The sequence below is a fragment of the Microcaecilia unicolor genome, chromosome 2 (genome assembly GCF_901765095.1).
Source record: "Microcaecilia unicolor chromosome 2, aMicUni1.1, whole genome shotgun sequence".
In the NCBI taxonomy this organism is placed as follows: Eukaryota; Metazoa; Chordata; class Amphibia; order Gymnophiona; family Siphonopidae; genus Microcaecilia; species Microcaecilia unicolor.
The window spans coordinates 505,773,241-505,794,332 of record NC_044032.1 but is presented as its reverse complement, the minus strand read 5'-3'; the positions used below and the strand labels follow the sequence as shown (position 1 = coordinate 505,794,332).

Genomic DNA, 21,092 nt, shown 5'->3' with positions numbered 1-21,092 from the left:
TCTTATACAGCAAGTTGTATATATCATAAAAACTTGTAGAGTCATCAAGCAGACACGATAAAGGAGTGAATGGGTATGAAAGAGAGAAGAGAGAAGTGTGTATAATTAGATTTTAAAATACACATGAGCAGTTTTGAAGCACATGTGTTTAATAAAGATTTTTTGTATTTAAATAGTCTGGAGCAATTTTTGTGATTTATAGTAAAATAACTCCAGCTTTTGGATGGAGTTATTTTACTGACATTATATGCCCAGAACGCGACTTGTGGTGTGCTCCTGATGTACACAGCAAGTATTTTCTTTTCATAAAGTAATGAGCTGTTTTACATGCATTTGCATGTTTTGAATCTCATTACTATGTAACCCATGGTGACCTACATATCACCATAGTATGGTAAGGCAAACTATGTTATAGCCCAAAGTGACGTTAAGGGGCAAATATTGCAACTTAAAGCCTTAGCGCAGCTTGATAACTTTCCCCTAAGAAGTGTTTATTTTACTGTTAACCTGAATTATGAGTAACTAGGTCTGATTGCATAAAATGGGGCCTGTGCTAAAATAACATGAATTAGTAGTAAAATAGCATGCTTTAATGGTAGTCCACATTGATAATTGGGTCCCTTAGTGGGTTAAAATGATTTTCAGCAATAAGAAACTGGTTAGCTTCTAGACCTTGGTCATAAAAATAGCAGTAATAAATCAAACCAGCTCAATGTTGTCCTGCTAGATATAGGTGGCTAGGTTATGTTAAAAAGTATCCTAAACTTAACCAGTTGATATTTTAACAGCTTAGCAGCTTTTTAAAATGGATCCATATGTTTTTCCCTTTACAGGAAACTTAGGGACCCTTTTACTAAGCTGCGTAAGCGTCTATGTGTGCCCAACACATGCCAATTTGGAGTTACCACCTGGCTACCGTGTGGATTTTGTGGTAATTTCATTTTTGGTGCGTGTCAAATATGTGCATCCGAAAAATAATTTTTAGTTTCTGGCGTGCGTCCAATACATGTACCAAGTGGCATTTGATGCTCGTAGGTCATTACCGCTCGGTTAACGCTTGAGACCTTACTGCTAAGTCAATGGTTGGCTGTAAGGACTCAGACCCAAAATGGATGCAAGCTAATTTTTATTTTGCCATGCATCCATTTTCAGCAAAATTTTTAAAAAAGCATTATTTGCAGGCACGCTGAAAAATGGATCTGCACACACCCAAAACACACGCCTACATTACCGCAAGCCATTTTTCAGCGCATCTTAGTAAACAGCCCCTTAACTGATTAAAAAGAAACTAAAAGGATCAGCTGCTAAGGTTAGGACAGTAAAACAGATGTGGATCTTATTCAAAAATACAATCTTGGAAGCCCAGTTCAGATGCATTCCATGGTATTTGCAAAGGTGTAAAGAAGAGAAAATGACAGTCAGCATAGTTAAAAGATAAAGTAAAAGAGGCCATTACAGCCAAAATATTGTCCTTCTAAGAATGGAAAAAGGGCCCAAATGAAGAAAATAAGAAGTAACATAAGCACTGACAAGTCAGATACAAAGCATTAATAAAGAAAGCTAAAAGAGAAAATGAAGAGAAACTTGCAGCAGAGGCTAAAACTCACAGCAACAACTTTTTCAGGTACACCAGAAGCAGAAAGCCTGTAAGGGAATCTTTGGGACCGTTAGATCACAAAGGAGCAAAAGGGGCGCTAAGGTAGGAAAAGGACATAGAAGAGAAATTGAATGAATTCTTTGCTTCTGTCTTTATGGAAGAAGATGTAAGAGATCTGCCTGTACCAGAAATGGTTTTCAAGGGTGATGATGCAGAGAAACTGAAAGAAAGCTCGGTGAACCTGGAAGATGCATCGAGCCAAACTGACAAATGAAAGAGTAGTAAATCATATGGACCGGATGGCAAACATCCAAGTGTACTCAAAGAACTCAAGCATGAAATTGCTGATCTGTTGTCAGTAATATGTAACCTGTCATTAAAATCGTCCATAGTACCTGAAGATTGGAGGGTGGCCAATGTGATACCAATTTTTTAAAAGGGTTCTAGGGGTGATCCGGGAAATTATAGATTGGTAAGCCTGATGTTGGTGCTGGGCAAAATAGTGGAAACTATTATCCTATATAATAATTCTCACCACCAACGTTCTAATCGGGAACTGCCTGTGTTCGTGCCTCCTTCTTGAGCTAGACTCCGTAGCCAGGCTGACGTCACTAACAGCTGATTCCAAGTGGCAGGGAGCGGAGCATCAAACAACTACCCTCCTCTCCCCTGCCCCCCCCTCCAGCCACCCATGTCCTGTGACCCTCCCCTCCCCCCTCAGCCACCCATATCCAGCGGTGAACCTCCTCTCCCCCTGCCCCCCCTGCAGCCACCCATGTCCAGTGATCCTCCTCCCCCCATCCAGCCACCCATGTCCAGTGACCCTGATCTCTCACCTGCCCCTCCTTCATCCACCCATGTTGTGTAATGAATTCTTCGGGGCAGGCAGGAAAGATCCCCAGTCCTGCCTGCCCGCTGCTGGCGCTGACGCTCCCCTGCTGCCAGATCGCTGTTCAAAATGGCCACTGATACTTACAAGGGCGGCCTCCAAGACTTCAGCAGAAGTCTCGCGAGACCGCCATTGGAAGTCTCGGTGGCCATTTTGAACAGCGATCCGGCAGCGGGGGAGCGTCAACACCAGCGCCAGCAGTGGGCAGGCAAGACCGTGGATCTTTCCTGCCTGCCCCGAAGATTTTGTTACACAACCTGGGTGGATGAAGGAAGGGCAGGTGAGAGAGCAGGGTCGCTGGACATGGGTGCTTGGGGGGCACGGGGAGAGAAGGGTCGCTGGACATGGGTTGCAGCAGGGGGGGCAGGGTGAGAGGAGGGTTACCACTGGACATGGGTGGCTGCAAGAGGGGCAGGGGGAGAGGAGGGTCACAGGACATGGGTGGCTGGAGGGGGACAGGGGAGAGGAGGATCGCTGGACATGGGTGGCTGCAGGGGGAGCAAGGGGAGGGTCGCTGGACATGGGTGGCTGCAGGGGAGACTGGATGGTCACTGGACAGGGGTAGGTGGAGGGAGGGGGTGACGGGGGTCCTAAGACCAGAAAGGTGGGGGTGGAAGGGGGGGCCTTAGACCATAAAGGGAGGGGGAGGGGGCACACACACACTCACACTCACTCACTCTCTGTCTATCACATACACTGTCTCTGACACACTCTCTGTCTATCACACTCTCCATCTCTCACACATACTCTCTCTCAAACATACACTCCGAGGAAAACCTTGCTAGTGCCCGTTTCATTTCTGACAGAAATGGGCCTTTTTTAGTAGTAAAGAATAAAATTACAGAACACATTGGCAAACATGGTTTAATGGGACAGAGTCAGCATGGGTTCAGCCAAGGGAAGTCTTGCCTCATCAATTTGCTTCATTTCTTTGAAGGTGTGAATAAACATGTGGATAAAGGTGAGCCAGTTGATGTAGTGTATCTAGATTTTCAGAAAGCTTTTGATAAAAGTTCCTCATGAGAGACTCCTGAGAAAATTAAAATGTCATGGGATAGGAGGCAATGTTCTGTTGTGGATTAGGAATTGGTTTATGGTCAGAAAAAAAGAGGATAGAGTTAAATGGTCATTTCTCTCAATGGAACAATGAGTGAGGTGATTAAATTAGCAGATGGTACAAAACTATTCAAGGTTGTTAAAACATGTGCAGACTGTGAAATATTACAGGAAGACCTAAGGAAATTGGAAGACTGAGAATCCAAATGGCAGATTAAATTTAATGTGGACAAATGCAAGGTGATGCACATTGGAAAGAATAATCTGATGCTAGGGTCCACCTTGGGGGTCAGCACTCAAGAAAAAGATCTATGTGTCATTGTAGATAATACTCTGGATTTTCAAAGGGCGTTTGACAAGGTACCTCATGAAAGGCTACAGAGGAAATTGGAGGGTCATGGGATAGGAGGAAATGTCCTATTGTGGATTAAAAACAGGTTGAAGGATAGGAAACAGAGAGTGGGGTTAAATGGGCAGTATTCACAATGGAGAAGGGTAGTTAGTGGGGTTCCTCAGGGGTCTGTGCTAGGACCGCTGCTTTTTAATATATTTATAAATGATTTAGAGATGGGAGTAACTAGCGAAGTAATTAAATTTGCTGATGATAAAAAGTTATTCAAAGTCGTTAACTCGCAACAGGATTGTGAAAAATTACAGAAGGACCTTACGAGACTGGGAGACTGGGCGGCTAAATGGCAGATGACGTTTAATGTGAGGAAGTGCAAGGTGATGCAGGTGGGAAAAAAGAACCCGAATTATAGCTACGTCATGCAAGGTTCCATGTTAGGAGTTACAGACCAAGAAAGGGATCTGGGTGTCGTCGTCGATAATACACTGAAACCTTCTGCTCAATGTGCTGCTGCGGCTAGGAAAGCGAATAGAATGTTGAGTATTATTAGGAAAGGCATGGAAAACAGGTGTGAGGATGTTATAATGCCGTTGTATCGCTCCATGGTGCGACCGCACCTTGAGTATTGTGTTCAATTCTGGTCGCCGCATGTCAAGAAAGATATAGCAGAATTGGAAAAGGTGCAGCGAAGGGCAACTAAAATGATAGCGGGGATGGGACGACTTCCCTATGAAGAAAGACTAAGGAGGCTAGGGCTTTTCAGCTTGGAGAAGAGATGGCTGAGGGGAGACATGATAGAGGTATATAAAATACTGAGTGGAGTGGAACAGGTGGATGTGAAGCGTCTGTTCACGCTTTCCAAAAATACTAGGACTAGGGGGCATGCGATGAAACTACAGTGTAGTAAATTTAAAACAAATCGGAGAAAATATTTCTTCACCCAACGCATAATTAAACTCTGGAATTCATTGCCGGAGAATATGGTGAAGGCGGTTAGCTTAGCAGAGTTTAAAAAGGGGTTAGATGATTTCCTAAAGGACAAGTCCATAAACCACTACTAGATGGACTTGGGAAAAATCCACAATTCCGGGAATAACATGTATAGAATGTTTGTACGTTTGGGAAGCTTGCCAGGTGCCCTTGGCCTGGATTGGCCGCTGTCGTGGACAGGATGCTGGGCTCGATGGACCCTTGGTCTTTTCCCAGTGTGGCATTACTTATGTACTTATGTACTCTGAAATCTTCTGTTCAGTGTGTGGCGGCAGTCAAGAAAGCAAACAGGATGCTAGGAATTATTAAGAAAGGGATGGTGAATAAGACCAAAAATACTATAGTGCCTTTGTATCACTCCATGGTGTGTCCGCATCTTGAGTATTGCGTTCAGTTCTGGTTGCCGTATCTCAGGCGACCCTCAGGGGGAGGAATTCTGGCTTTGGCCTAACCCCTGGTAAGCCTTTTCCTCAGCTGAGAGGTGCCCAGCTCTACCACCAGCTGCCTTTCAGGTGCTGTGGAGGACTTGCAGCTCATCTGCATATCATTTACAGCCTTCTCCGGGGTGACTCCCAGGTCCACTCCGATCCACTCAGGGCCTCCGGTCTAGGTGCCACGCCTAACAGCGCGCAGGGCATTTTTCTCTTTACATCTACTTTTCTCTCAGTTACTACTTATGGCTCCGGTACACTTTTTCTTCTTGGCACTGTCCCTTCCTAATTTGTTTCTCCATCTTAAACCACTGTACACTGCAGGAACACATTGTCCACCATCTGTATTCATCATCTCACCGTCTCTTTTTTCCTCTTCCTTTTTCTCAGCTCTCAACCTTAAACATTTCTTTCCTTCTATTCATCCATCTCCTTTCTATCTGAGTACATCTCGCCTTCGTCGCCGTCGTCGTACCTCTCCTACTCTTCTCCATACTCTCTTACTCTTTCTCCTGCTCTCCGCTGGGGACATTGATCCCAATCCTGGTCCTCCACATCAGCTCTCGTCCTATCCATGCAAACGATTTCGGGATGTCTCCAATCTCATCTCTATTCCCCTCCTCCCCCCCCTCTTCCCTCCCCTTCTCGTGTGCCCTGTGGAATGCCCGCTCGGTCTGCAACAAACTTCCCTTTACCCATGATCTCTTCCTCTCCCGTTCCATTCAACTGCTTGCCCTAACTGAAACCTGGCTCACCCCCGACAACTCTGCCTCAGTCGCGGCCTTATGCCATGGAGGTTATCTTTTCTCCCACACTCCCCGCCCAGTTGGCCGAGGAGGAGGCGTCGGGTTTCTACTTTTGCCCACCTGTAGTTTTCAACCCCTCCTCCTACCGCAGTCTCACTGCTTCTCATCCTTTGAAGTTCACTCCATCTGTCTATTCTACCCGCTGCCACTCAGTTGCAGTCATTTACCGCCCCCGATAAGTCCCCCTCTTCCTTCCTTACTGACCGATGCCTGGCTCTCTGTTTTTCTTGAACCCTCATCTCCGTCCCTCATTCTTGGAGACTTTAACATACACGCTGACGACCCATCCGACTCTTACGCTTCTCAGTTCCTCACTCTGACATCCTCCTTCAACTTCCAGCTGAGCTCTACCACCCCTACTCATCAAACTGGCCATTGTCTTGACCTCGTCCTCTCCTCTACATGCTCACCCTCCAATTTCTGCGCCTCTGCTCTTCCTCTCTCAGATCATCACCTGATCACCTTCACAGTTCATCACCCTCCCCCTCAGTCCCACCCGCCCACTAACCACTACTTTCAGGAATCTCCAGGCTGTCGACCCTCCCACCTTATCCTCTAGTATCTCTAATCTCCTCCCATCCATCATGTCCTCCGAGTCTGTCGACAAGGCTGTCTCTACTTACAATGCCACTCTCTCCTCTGCTCTGGACACCCTTGCACCATCCATCTCCCGTCCCACAAGGCGTACTAATCCCCAGCCCTGGCTGACCCCTTGCATCCAATACCTTCGCTCCTGCGCCCGATCCGCTGAACGCCTCTGGAGGAAATCTCGCACCCATAGCGACTTCATTCATTACAAATTCATGCTATCCTCCTTCCAGTCCTCCCTATTCCTTGCCAAACAGGACTATTACACCCAATTGACTAATTCTCTCGGCTCCAACCCTTGTTGTCTGTTCGCCACCCTTAACGCCCTCCTCAAAGTGCCCTCCGCTCCCACCCCACCCCTCACTCTCTCCTCAATCACTGACTGACTACTTCCGCGACAAGGTGCAGAAGATCAACCTCGAATTCACTACCAAGCCACCTCTTCCTCTTCACCCTTTAACCCACTCCCTCAACCAACCAACCCAGGCCTCCTTCTCTTCTTTTCCTGATATCACCGAGGAGGAAACCGCCCACCTTATTTCCTCCTCGAAATGCACCACCTGTTCCTCTGATCCCATCCCCACTAACTTACTAAACACCATCTCTCCTATTGTCACCCCCCCCCCCCCCATCTGTCATATCCTCAACCTCTCTCTCTCCACTGCAACTGTCCCTGACTCCTTCAAGCATGCTGTAGTCACACCTCTCCTCAAAAAACCATCACTAGACCCTACCTGCCCTTCCAACTACCGCCCCATCTCCCTCCTACCCTTCCTCTCCAAGATACTTGAACACGCCGTTCACAGCCACTGCCTTGATTTTCTCTCTTCTCATGCCATCCTCGATCCGCTTCAATCCAGTTTTCGCCCTCTACACTCGACAGAAATGGCACTCAATCTGCAGCCCCTCACTACCTCTCTACCCTCATCTCCCCTTACACTCCTACCCATAACCTCCGCTCACAGGACCTGCCCTTCCAACTACCGCCCCATCTCCCTCCTACCCTTCCTCTCCAAGATACTTGAATGCGCCGTTCACAGCTACTGCCTTGATTTTCTCTCCTCTCATGCCATTCTCAATCCACTTCAATCAGGTTTTCGCCCTCTACATGCGACAGAAACGGCACTCACTAAAGTCTGTAATGACCTGTTCCTTGCCAAATCCAAAGGTCACTACTCCATCCTCATCCTCCTCGACCTATCCACCGCTTTTGACACTGTCAATCATAATTTACTTCTTGCTACACTATCTTCATTTGGGTTCCAGGGCTCTGACCTCTCCTGGTTCTCCTCTTATCTCTCCCACCGTACCTTCAGAGTACATTCTCATGGATCTTCCTCCACCCCCATCCCACTCTCTGTTGGAGTTCCCCAGGGATCTGTCCTTGGACCCCTTCTTTTTTCAATCTACACCTCTTCCCTGGGCTGGTTGATCTTATCTCATAGTTTCCAATACCATCTTTATGCTGATGACACCCAGCTTTACCTCTCCACACCAGAAATCACTGCTGAAACCCAGGCCAAAGTATCAGCCTGCTTATCCGACATTGCTGCCTGGATGTCCAACCGCCACCTGAAACTGACCGAGCTCATTGTCTTTCCACCCAAATCCACTTCTCCTCTCCTTCCACTCTCTATTTCAGTCGACAACACCCTCAGCCTCCCCGTCTCATCTGCCCGCAACCTCGGAGTCATCTTCGACTCCTCCCTCTCCCTCTCTGCCCATATCCAGCAGACAGCAGACCTGTCGCTTCTTTCTTTATAACATCAGCAAAATTCGCCCCTTCCTCTCTGAGCACAGCACCCGAACTCTCATCCACTCTCTCATTACCTCTCGCCTTGACTACTGCAACCTACTCCTCACTGGCCTCCCACTTAACCATCTATCCCCCCTTCAATCCGTTCAGAACTCTGCTGCACGTCTTATCTTCCGCCTAGACCAATATGCTCATATCACCCCTCTCCTCAAGTCACTTCACTGGCTTCCAATCAGGTACCACATACAGTTCAAGCTTCTCCTACTAACCTACAAATGCACTCAATCTGCAGCCCCTCACTACCTCTCTACCCTCATCTCCCCTTACGCTCCTACCCATAATCTCCGCTCACAGGACAAATCCCTCCTCTCAGTACCCTTCTCCACCACCGCCAACTCCAGACTCCGCCCTTTCTACTTCGCCTCACCCTATGCTTGGAATAAACTCCCTGAGCCCATATGCCAAGCCCCCTCCCTACCCATCTTCAAATCCTTGCTCAAAGCCCACCTCTTCAATGTTGCTTTCGGCACCTAACCATTGTACCTCTATCCAGGAAATCTAGACTGCCTCAATCTTGATTGACTGCACTTTTTGTCCTTTAGATTGTAAGCTCCTTTGAGCAGTGACTGTCCTTCTTTGTTAATTGTACAGCGCTGCGCAACACTGGTAGCGCTTTAGAAATGTTAAATTGTAGTAGTAGTAATAAAGATATAGCGGAATTAGAAAAGGTTCAAAGAACAGCGGCCAAAATGATAAAAGGGATGGAACTCCTGTCATATGAGGAAAGGCTAAAAAGGTTAGGGCTCTTCAGCTTGAAAAAGAGACGGATGAGATATGATTGAGGACTACAAAATCCTGAGTTTTGTAGAACGATTAAAAGTAAATCAATGTTTTACTTGTTCCAAAAGTACAAAGACTAGGGGACACTTGAGGAAGTCACTTGGAAATATTTTTTCACTCATTGAATAGTTAAGCTCTGGAACTCTTTGCTGGAGGATGTGGTAACAGCAGTTAGCATATCTGGGTTTAAAAAAGGTTTGGACAAATTCCTGTAGGAAAAGTCCATAGTCTGCTATTGAGACAGAAATGGGAAAGCAACTGCTTGCCCTGGGATTTGCAGTATGGAATGTTGCCATGTTTTGGGTTTCTGCCAGGTACTTGTGACCTGGCTTTGGCCAATGTTTGGAAAATAGGATACTGGGCTAGATGGACCGTTGATCTCACCCAGTATGGCTACTCTTATGTTCTAATGTTCTAACTTCCTGCAGATTCTATCACTCTATGTTTTATTCTGTCTTTAATATTACATAGGTACAGTTAAGATGTAATGGCTAGTCTTGATTCTATTTGGAGGAAAATACTGGTCCCGATATTCAAAGTGATTTAGTCAGTACTGACTGGGTAAATCACTTGCAGGCTTATTTTCAAAAGAGAAGGGCGCCAATCTTTTGACACAAATCGGGAGATGGGCGTCCTTCTCTCAGGGTCGCCCAAATCAGCATAATCGAAAGCCGATTTTGGGCATCACCAACTGCTTTCCGTTGCGGGGATGACCAAAGTTCCCGGGGGCGTGTTGGAGGCGTAGTGAAGGCGGGACTGGGGCGTGCCTAACACATGGGCATCCTCGAGTGATAATGGAAAAAAGAAGGGCGTCCCTGATGAGAACTTGGCCGACTTTACTTGGTCCATTTTTTCTTACAACCAAGCCTCAAAAAGGTGCCCAAACTGACCAGATGACCACCGGAGGGAATCGGGGATGACCTCCCCTGACTCCCCCAGTGGTGACTAACCCCCTCCCACCCTGAAAAAAACAACTTTAAAAACTTTTTTTGCCAGCCTCAAATATCATACTCATGTCCATCGCAGCAGTATGCAGGTCCCTTGGGGGGGGAGGTGTGTGTGTATCAGCGGAGGCATAGCGATGGCGTGGATGTCCTTCTTTCAAACAATTTGTACATCCTGAACTGCCCCCCCCCCCCCCCCCCACAGGGACAGTCAAATTTAAGGGAGCGGAGTGGAGGAGTGGCATAGTGGTTAGATCACTGGTCTTGCAATCCAGAGATGGCCAGTTCAAACCCCACTGCTGCTACTTGTGATCCAAAATCCAAATAAATAAATAAAGGGGGTGTCAGAGGCATAGCAAAGGCATGGACATCCTTCTCACAGAAACATCCAGATTTTGGACATAGCCGTCACAAAGATGCTCAAAAAAAAAAAAAGACGTCCCTGACGAGCACTTGGACATTTTCACCTGGATGCATTTTTTTAAGGTTGTAGATGGCTATTATACACGCAGCTTGTCTGCGTGTATGAAGCCGTCTTTGGCATGCACAGAGCAGTCACACATAACGTTTGGCTGCTCTGCACTGGTTTCCCCTCCTTAGGAAGGAAATCGTGTGCAAATGAGCTAACAGCAAGCAGCGCATTTGCATGCGATTTCCTTCATGCATGCCCGTTCCTTTCCAAATCGCTAAGGAATCAGTAAGGGAAGGGTTTTTTTCCATTCAGTTAGTGCATCAGTTAGTCCACTGTAGTGCCCCCTAGGGTGCCCGGTTGGTGTCCTGGCATGTGAGGGGGACCAGTGCACTACGAATTCTGGCTCCTCCCACAGTTGGGTTTGGCCATTTTTGAGATGGGCGTCCTCGTTTTCCATTATGCCTGAAAACCGGGAACGACCATCCATCTCTAAGGTCAACCATCTCATCATTTATGTCGATTATCTCTAAGGTTGACCTAAATGTTGAGATTTGGGCATCCCCGACCGTATTATCGAAACGAAAGATGGACACCCATCTTGTTTCAATAATACGGGTTTCCCTGACCCTTCGCGGGGACGTCCTGCGAGGACACCCTCAGGAAAACTTGGGCGCCCCGTTCGATTATGCCCCTCTTGGTCTGGGTTAGCTGCTAATATTCAGTTGCATTTAACTGGCTAACTGCTACTGAATATTGCAGTTAGCGATTAGCTCAAAGACGGCTTGGTTGGGGGTGGAGTCAGAATTTGGCTACTTAAGTTCTGATTTTCAGCCCTTAAGCTGCTGGGTTTACTCCATAAATGGGACTATATCAAAATCTGTCCTATTTTTATGCGGTAACCCATGGCTGCTTAAGTGATGAATATCGACTTAAGCAGCCATGTCTTAACTGACAAAAATAACTGGATATTCAAAGCCAAAGCCTGCACAGGTCCCAACTTTGAATATCTGGGAATAACGCCTTTAGTGGTGAGCAAAACGCTCACTGCCCGTTGGCTGAATATTTACCCCACTATGTGTAGAGGTGGAGGAGTAGCCTAATGGTTAGTGCAACCAGCTTCGATCCTAGTAATCTGGGTTCAGTTCCCACTGCAGGTCCTTGGGCAAGTCACTTAATCCTCCATTGCCCCAGGTACAAAAACTTAGGTTGTGAGCCCTCTAAGGACAAAGTACCTGCATATAGGAGAAGACTCTATATATGGCACCTAAAAAATCAGCACTGAAATCAGTGTCAACTAAACAAATTCTATAATCAGCACCTAGATTTAGCCGCCAATTATAGAATATGCTTAGTTGATATTTCAGCACCGATATGTGTGCGCATTCATTTACACCAAGGAAAACCAATTAATGCTTGTTATTGCTTGTTAAGTGCTTTTATCAGTGCTCATTAGCTTGTTATGCACAGTGTTATAGAATCCATGCCAATTTTGGTGCCCAAATTTAAGCATACTATATAGAATCTTGGGGATAATGTGTACAGCACTGCATAGCACTATAGAAATGATTAGTATTAATGTGGGCTACCATTAAGACATGCTATTTCAGTGTTAATTCCAATTATTAGTAACTAGGTCTCATTGCTTAATATAAGACATTTGCTAAAACAGCATGAGTTAGTGGTGAAATAAGACTTCTTAACACAGGGGAGATGAGAGAGGGAGAGATGCTGGACCAGAGGGCAGAGGGAAGGGGGAAAGAAATGGACACAGGGTAGATATAAGATGCTGGCAAGCATCTTTTAATCTCTCTATTAACTGTGATTAAAAATTTTAATCAAAATGAATCCCTATTAAAAATGTGTTATTACCATGTCTATAAATTGAGTGGAAGAGTGCAATTACTGCATATTAAATTTGTCTGTCATCTGCAAAACCTAACCACAAGTTAGTAAATAGGCCCCTCCTTATGCAGTTTGTGACCAATACTCCAGTGACTTATTGTTTTATTATTGTATAGGAATTTGAATATATCTCCAAGCAGTCAACGTTTCCGGCAATAAAAGGTATCAACATCCATTGTTCTATAAAAAGGAATTTACAGCCTGTATTTTATTTAAACATGAGTGCCTATTTAGGTCTAGTTTAATTTGCTCAATGCCTATATAACTTCTCTTACTCTTTTTCCCCCCAAGCAATGATTGGGGTCTAAGAAAGGTTAAATTTACTTGCATTTGTGTTTGTAATTATACTCATTATAATTTTCTTATCTTTTTTTTTTTATTAATGACAGAAATGTAAATTTCTATTTTGAATGAGAATGTTACAAATTCTTAAAATTACATATTTCTTTACCTGTATTGCTTTAACAAGGTTATCCTTGTGAATTATAATTAAAATCATAAATAAAAAAATAAAAAGGAGGGGGGAGTCAAAGATCAATCTGATTATATGGCACTGCAACTGGACTGAAGTTGAATAGACTTGATGGACCTTCAGGTCCTTATATACCATCATTTGCTATAATTCTGTGTTTTTATATAACTAAAGTAAGCTATGATTTTTGTTTATTCAACGTGGGGCCCTTTTACTAAAGGGAGTTAAACTCTTACACAGCATTAGTGCCGGAAAACAGGTTACCACAAAATACACTAAAACATTTTGTGATATTTTGCCTGTTTTCCTGCGCAAGTGTGCATTAACTATTTTTTTAAACAATTTTTGAAGACGCATACCATGAGCTGAGAGTGGGCTTTCCTGTGATATCTGGCTAGCACATTATGAGGCCCTTTTACTAAGCTGCATTATGTGCTAACGTGAACCTAACACAGCTTAAAATGATGAACAACGGGATGTGCTTAGGAGCACTAATCTACATGCTCCAAAATTTTTAAATTTGTTTGAGAGGGGGCATGTCAGGGGCATTCATATGCTAATCAGTTAATGCAACTACATTACCACATGCTAACTGGTTAGCACAGGATTACCTCGTGAGCCCTTACTGCCTACAAAATGGGTGGCGGTAAGTGGTCATTTAATTTTTATTAATGACCATGCGCTAATGGCAATATTAGCTCATGGCCACTGTCACAAAATGCCTAGCTACCCACATGGGCTACCCTGCGGCCACTCAGAGGGTCTATCCCCAGCACACCTCAAGCCCGCCTGCACCTGCCACTTGTGCTGTACACTAGCACCCTTCTCCCACCAACTAGGTCCCAACTACCTCTGGGTGAGTCTCCCACTCTCAAAGTATCCCCAGTGATTTCTAGATTACTGGGGCCATACTCCCAGTGCTCCCACAGTTCCTAGAAAGCACTCACAGACCCAACACACAAACCATCAGGATTCTTAATCAGTCCAGACAAGCAGAGGCAATAAATTAATAATGTTTATTGTCACAGAACTTGAACAGAGAAACAGAAAATGTGTGATCAGCAAAACAATAACAGAGAACTGAAATGTGGATCAATTATAACACTATCCAAATATTTATGTACTATCTAAATAGTACCTGGGATGATCAGGATGTATAGCTGCTCACAAATTTATTTAGATTTTGCTCACACCTTTTTCACTAGTAGCTCAAGGTGAGTTACATTCAGGTACTCTGGATATTTCTCTGTCCTAGGAAGGCTCACAATCTAAGTTTGTACCTAAGGCAATGGAGGGTTCAAGTGACTTGCCCAAGATCACAAGGAGCAGCAGTGGGATTTGAACTGGCCACCTCTGGATTGCAAGACCAGTGCTCTAACCACTAGGCCACTCCTCCACTCCAGTTATCAACTATAACTATTTACAGGACCTCAGCAAAGAGAGCCTTCTCTATTTTCTTCCTGGCTAAGACTGGAACAAAAGCCAGTACATTCTAGATGAAATTGAGCTCCTGGGCCAATCAGAGCCCTGAACAACAAGTTTTAAAAATAGCTAGCCACATCACTGTAGGTATCTGTGTTAACTAAAGAAGGAATGGTCAGTTCTCTGTAACAGCTTTAAACATAAACATTCACAACCTGCTGGCCAAACTAGAGAAATACACTTCAAGATATTTTTAATACAAGATACAGGCTTAAAACTAACTTTTATGTCACAGTCACTAGTACAAAAAAATGAAAAATCAACCATTTTACAGATGTGGCAAAAAATAGCCTTAGCGCATGAGAAAAACCTATGCAAGGGCATGCTAAGTTCACTTCTTGCTGCACCTTATTAAAAAAAGGTCTCTATTAATGTGGGAGCACTTAGAGCCTCCTAAGAATTTTTGAAGGCCTTGCATACTAGTGGGAACAATAGTGCAGAACCTGCAAAAAAAAAAAAAAAGATCTAAAAAGTGCCTAGCACATGGGAAAGTCCCATGTTAAAACATACTAATCCTAAATTTTACCACACATTAGTAAAAGGGCCTCTGAGTTTCATTTCATTTGTCCTAGCACAAACTATTTTATTCTAGCACACAACATAACATGTACTAAAATGAAATATTGCACAGTAATACAAAACAATATGTGTCATCTCATTTACTGCATATTATTTAGTGCACGCTGAATTAAATAGTACATATTAAAAGAAGCAAAACTCAATGAAATGAAAATAGAGGAATAAACCCTAAAATGAAAAATTACTTTCCAGTGTCATTAAATGTCAGGGTTTTTTTTATACGCTGTTAACAGCTATTATGCACAATCCAGCCTTCAACCTGCAACCTTCATGCTGGAAGGCAGTCACTTTCCAAAAGAGATACTCTGTCAGAACCACCCCATGCCTAGCTGTGTCATATATTTCCAGTAATCATGCCTATTTCCTAACTGGTTTTTTGTTTTCAGAAATCTGTGTGTGTCCTTGTGTGCTGGGTGCACTTTGTGGCAGTACAATGACATTAAGACTTACCTTGAGCAACCCTAGGGGCCATTTTACAGAGTAGCATTAAGCCCAATGAGGGCTTACTGCTCGCTTTTCCGGGACTACCGCCGGCCCACCATGGCTGCCGGCGATAGTCCCGCACCAAGCGTGCACCATTTCTGGGAGAAAAAGAAAACCCCTGGGAATGGCTTGCATGGTGGTAACCCAGCAGTAATCGGGCATCGCCATGGAGTGCTTATTGCCACCTCAGTGGGTGGTGGTAAGGGCTCCCCATTGCATGGCCATGTGGTAAGAGTTCTCTTACCTCATGGCCATGTATGCTTGGGGTCTTTTTACCTGCTGTGGTAAAAAGGGCCCTGGCACATGGGGAAAATGGTCCCCCACTGCTAGCGCAGGGCCCTTTTTCCTGCAGCTTGGTAAAAGGGCCCCTTAGTTCTTCTCTTGTTCAAGTCTAGTATGCACATGTCAGGAGTCTGTGCTAGGGACTCTGAACCATCCAAAGTAAAGGTACTGAAAGATTAACTCAGTACCTAAATTAAAAAGCTGATAGAAGATCTCAGCTAAATTTGAGTCTGAAAGGACAGAAAAAAAAAACCCTGAAATATCAGGTGTCTTTCCAGTGTCATGAAATTACAGGTTGTTATTTTTTATTAGGTATTTTTAGCTATCAGGCACAAACTGGTCTAGAACCTATGACCCTTAGGTTAGAAGGTATCTATCTTGTCAGAAGGAACTATTCTACCTCTTGAAAGCCTGATATAACCAACCCATTCCTAGCTGTGTATTGTTTTTCTGGTACTCTTTGTTCCTGTTTCCCGATTAGCCCAACAGAAACCAGCCCAGGGCAGGTTTGAACATTTCTGTCTAATCTGTATGCTTATTTACTTTTCTTTCAGTGCTGTTCTTCTGAGACTTACTAGAATGAGACAAGAACTAGGATACATTGTGCAGTCCTCTTTCTTATCTTGTTCTAGTCTAGCAGTCTCAACTATCCTTGCTAAGGACTTTGTGACAAAATGAACCAGCCAAAATAAAGGTACTGAAAATTTGACTCAAGTCGCCTAAATAAAAAAAAAAGCTGATAGAAAAGCTCAGCTAAATTTGAGTCTAACCCGAAAGGACAGGAAAGACCCCAAAATGGCAGGTTTCCTTCCAGTGTCATTCAATTTCAGAATTAAGAATATAAACGTTGCTATACTGGGATAGACCAAAGGTCCATCAAGCTCAGTATCCTGTTTCCAACAGTGGCCAATACAGGTCACAAGTAGTTGGAAAGAGGGGATAGGGACAAAGGAACAATGTTGAATATTATGGAAAGGAAATAGGAGCACAGAGGGGCAATGCTGATCATGGGAGAGGGAAAGGAATAGAGGGGCAGATGCAGGAACACAGATGGGAGATGCTGAATATAGGGGATGAGAGGGACAAGGACATAAAGGGGAGATGCTGAACAGGATGGATAGGGAAGCAGAGGGAAGATGGATGGTGGACAAGAAGAGAGACAAAAAGTCAAATGGACAGGAGAAAGCGCAGAACATCCCCCCCACCCCCCCCCCCACCCCCCCCAGAGCAAAGCAGAAAAGAGATACAGAGGCTAAAGCGAATGATAAAACAAAATGCTCAGACCACAGGTAAAGAATTTTCTTCAAAATGTATTAATTTGAAATATGTCAGTTTTGGGAGGTGTGCATCTCTGATATTTCGATTTCAGTTTCTATTTCTCTAGTATTGCTGTACATATGAGGAGGAGTCTTGTACTCCAGAGGTGGCCAGTTCAAATCCCACCACTGCTCCTTGTGATCTTGGGCAAACCACTTAACCATCCATTGCCTCAGGTATAAAATTAGATTGTGAGCCCTCCTGGGACAGAGAAATATCCAGTGTACCTGACTGTAACTCACCTTGAGCTACTACTGAAAAAGGTGTGAGCAAAATCTAAATAAATATGAAGAGATTATCTTCTTGGGGTTTCCAGTTCAGTTTTTTATCTTTATCTCTCTATTAGTGATCTGTGGTCCCTTGTTTCATATTGTTCAGAGTGTGTCTGTGTTTTGCACGTGTGACCAAGGTATGGTATTTTGCCAGCATGTACAGTGTTTCAGTGCAGGGATCTTGTTGCAGACTCATTTGTTTTGTTTTCTAACTAGGTGGTGTATTGGTATTTTAGAACCTGGTGTAATATCTACTGTGCTACCTTTTTATGCATAAGGTTGTCGCTCATTAAGTCCTAGGAGTTAGTGCTATTATGATATGGTAAGGTTCCGAGTGTGTTTTTGCTCAAGTTTAGTATGTATAGTGTTTTGCAGTGTGTTGGCCCTACTGAGGTGACATCAAAACTTTAATATAATTTTAGTTTGTCATAGCTTTGAACAGGGTATTTAGAACAATTTACAGGATCTGATATGGAATATGGTAGATCTGCACCTAAGTTATGCATGAGGATTTACACCAGTTTGCATAAATCCTCACGCCAAAAGTTGGGCATGAATCCTGGTGCTAAGCGTTATTCTATAAATGGCATCCAACCTACGTCCAAACTGATCTTGTTGTACGCCTTGGGTGAATGTCTTCAAATAGACAGCAAATAAATCCTAATAAATAAACAAGTTACATGCATATATCTGGAAACTAATCATGATCATTTACATCACTCTATGGTTGGCATTAAGGACTAGATTCTGTATATAGCACCTGAAAAATCGGCACCGAAAAAGTTTCTGCCTAGGCGTGTTCTATAACTGTAGGCACGGTTTATAGACTAGGCCTAGTGGCCATGCCTGCACCTGACTGAGAGAGCAGGGAACCAGCGGAACCGACAGCTGCGTGGCTGCTCCCAGCAGGTAAGAATGCACCCGGGGGGGGGGGGCGATAAGCCGGGGGGGAGGGTTGTGCTGCACCCAGAGGGGATGGACACCGCTGCACCCGATGGGGGAGGGTGCGCAGCAGCGATCCACCCTGGGTGGCAGCCGACCAAGGATCACCACTGCTTCAGAAGAGTGTTGCTTGAGGCCCCCGCCTCAGTTGACCTAATGGTAGGGCCGCCACTGCAACTACAACTATCCTTCTGCCATTTTCACCTCTGATTCTTGTTCATTTATAATAAATACTCATAAAGGACCCTAATGGAAAATGCTCATTCAAGTTCTCGTGTCCTAGGGCACCAATGATGTTTCAAAGGGTCTTGGGAATACTTATGCACCTTGTCATTCCACCATTGGTCCTTTTCAGTAGACCTATCATTCAGCCCCCTACTCTGTAGAATTCATTTGTCCAGCTCATCACAGCTCACTAACCTATCTAGGTCACTGACTCTGAGCCATTTATTCTTAATTATCTGTATTCTCTGGGACAGTATATCAGCGATGCAAACATTCCCCATTTCTTCTTGAACATGTGAGCTTATTTTAGGTCCAATTTAAACATTGTGGTTTGAACATAACATCCAAAGATGAATTGCAGAGAACCATTTAGGCTTGCATCATACTCGGGCCTATACTTGTAAGCCATTTCAGAGAGAAAATGTTTTCCCCTGACGTGCATCTTAACTCTATTAAACTATGCTTTCCCTTGTTATCCCAAGAAGGGGATCTTGTAAAACTTCATTCCTAACACCATATAAGTTTGTTTTTAATACTCTTTCTTCTGGTTACATCAGTGATCTGTTTAAAACAAGGATTTTTTACTAGATTTGCTACTCGAGTTCCTCAGTGTTTTTGTTTATGATCATTACTTTTTAAAGAGCTGGGCTATATCCAGCTTATAATCGAAAGTGATCGCTGACCATCTTCCGACACAAATCAGGAGATGGCCGGCGATTTCTTAAAAGCGGCGAAATTGGTATAATCGAAAGCGGCATTTTTGACAGCATCGCCGCTTTCCCGTCACTTTGCCGGCGAAAGTTCAAGGGGGCGTGTCGGTAGATTAGCGAAGGCGGGACTTGGGTGGGCATGGGCGTGGCTATCAGATGGCCGGCTTTCGCCGATAATGGAAAAAAAAAAGCGGCGTTAAGCAGTATTTCACCGGCTTTACTTGGTCCTTTTATTTTCACGACCAAGCCTCAAAAAGGTGCCCCAACTGACCAGATGACCACTGGAGGGAATGGGGTATGACCTCCCCATACTCCCCCAGTGGTCACCTACCTCCTTCCATACTAAAAAAATAAAACTAAAAACCTTTTTTGCCAGCCTATATGCCAGCCTCAAATGCCGTACCCACCTCCGTGACAGCAGAATGTGTTGTATCCTACGACAGCCTTTCCCTGGTTGCGATGTGGCTCTTGGGTGAGTCTGACACCTTTTCTGTTAGGTGCCCTGCAGAGTCACATTAGCAATGCATTGTGGTGGGTGTAGGGTACTGGGCTCTATTCCCATGGTGCTTTTCCCCCCTGCTAACTGGGTCAGAGTGTGCCCTGTTTTGTTTCCTGTTGTAGTCCATGCGGTAGTGGCCATTTTTGTAAGCCAGTTTTAGTTCCCTTTCCTGTGTTACCCACGTTAGAGAACGTAGTTCTTACCTTGAATGGTGCTGAAAGAGGGCATTGTACACCATTGTGCCAGCTCTGACCTACTGCTAATCTTAGTACCAGGGGACTCTTTGCCAGTGGGGCACAACCTCTGATCTGCAGTTAACTGTGAGTAAACGTGCTTATTTCAAGAAAGGACTTTTTCAGACAGATTAGTCTTCAGGTGTAAACTGGTGTGCCAAAGTTATACAGCAGCAATAAGTCCTAGAGGCTGTATGCAGGTCCCTGGAGCAATTTTAGTGGGTGCAGTACATTTGTGGGTAGTGGGTTTGGGGGGCTCAGCTCCCAAAGTAAGGGAGCTATGAACATGGGAGCTTTTCTGAAGTCCACTGCAGTGACCCCTAGGGAGCCCGGTTGGTGTCCTGGCATGTCAGGGGGGCCAGTGCACTAAAAATGCTGGCTCCTCCCACGGCCAAATGCCTTGAATTTGGCTGGGGTTTGAGATGGCCGACATTACTTTCCATTATCGCTGAAAAACAAACCCGGCCATCTCAAACCCGGCGAACTCCACGGCATTTGGCCGGGCTAAACCATATTATCGAAAAAAAAGATGGCCGGCCATCTTTTTCGATAATACGGTTCTGGCCAGCTGTAGTGCGGCCGCCAACATAGATCGCTGGCGATCTATTTGGCCGGCGACGTTCGATTATGCCCTCCATGTGACTTAACCCTATTATTTTAATAATTATTTTTTAGCTACATTGGCGATATTTTTATTAATTTTTTTTTTTAGTTTACATCAGTGATAAATTCCACACAAGGGTTCTTCTAGTGACTTTTGTTTTAGTCGAATTTGTTTTTAGTGGTGTTTGAGAATATTGGGATTACGTATTTATGGAGCAAGCATGGGCAGCACTGCTTTGCTTTAGCTCTAATTTTTATTTGTTATGCCCAACACTGCTATGTAGCAGTGACATTTTTGTTTACATATATGTTTTAAAGAACTGATCATCTCTGTGCAGAACCTATCACTGTTAATTTTCATTTATATAAATATTTCTTATAAATGGTTCATCCAGTGGGTTTATAAAGTGTTTTTTTGCTGTTTTTGATTTTG

At 44.4% G+C, this 21,092-nt stretch overlaps 1 protein-coding gene across 2 annotated transcripts in view; it reads left to right on the top strand.

Annotated features, from left to right (window-relative positions):
* The window catches only part of CLNK (cytokine dependent hematopoietic cell linker), a 194,198-nt gene that overhangs the window by 98,732 nt on the left and 74,374 nt on the right, over positions 1–21,092 (top strand). For both annotated transcript variants that reach the window (XM_030192602.1, XM_030192601.1), the window contains exon 8: positions 12,677–12,722. In XM_030192602.1, the coding sequence (XP_030048462.1) occupies positions 12,677–12,722 (46 nt within the window). The remainder of the gene's footprint in view (positions 1–12,676; positions 12,723–21,092) is intronic.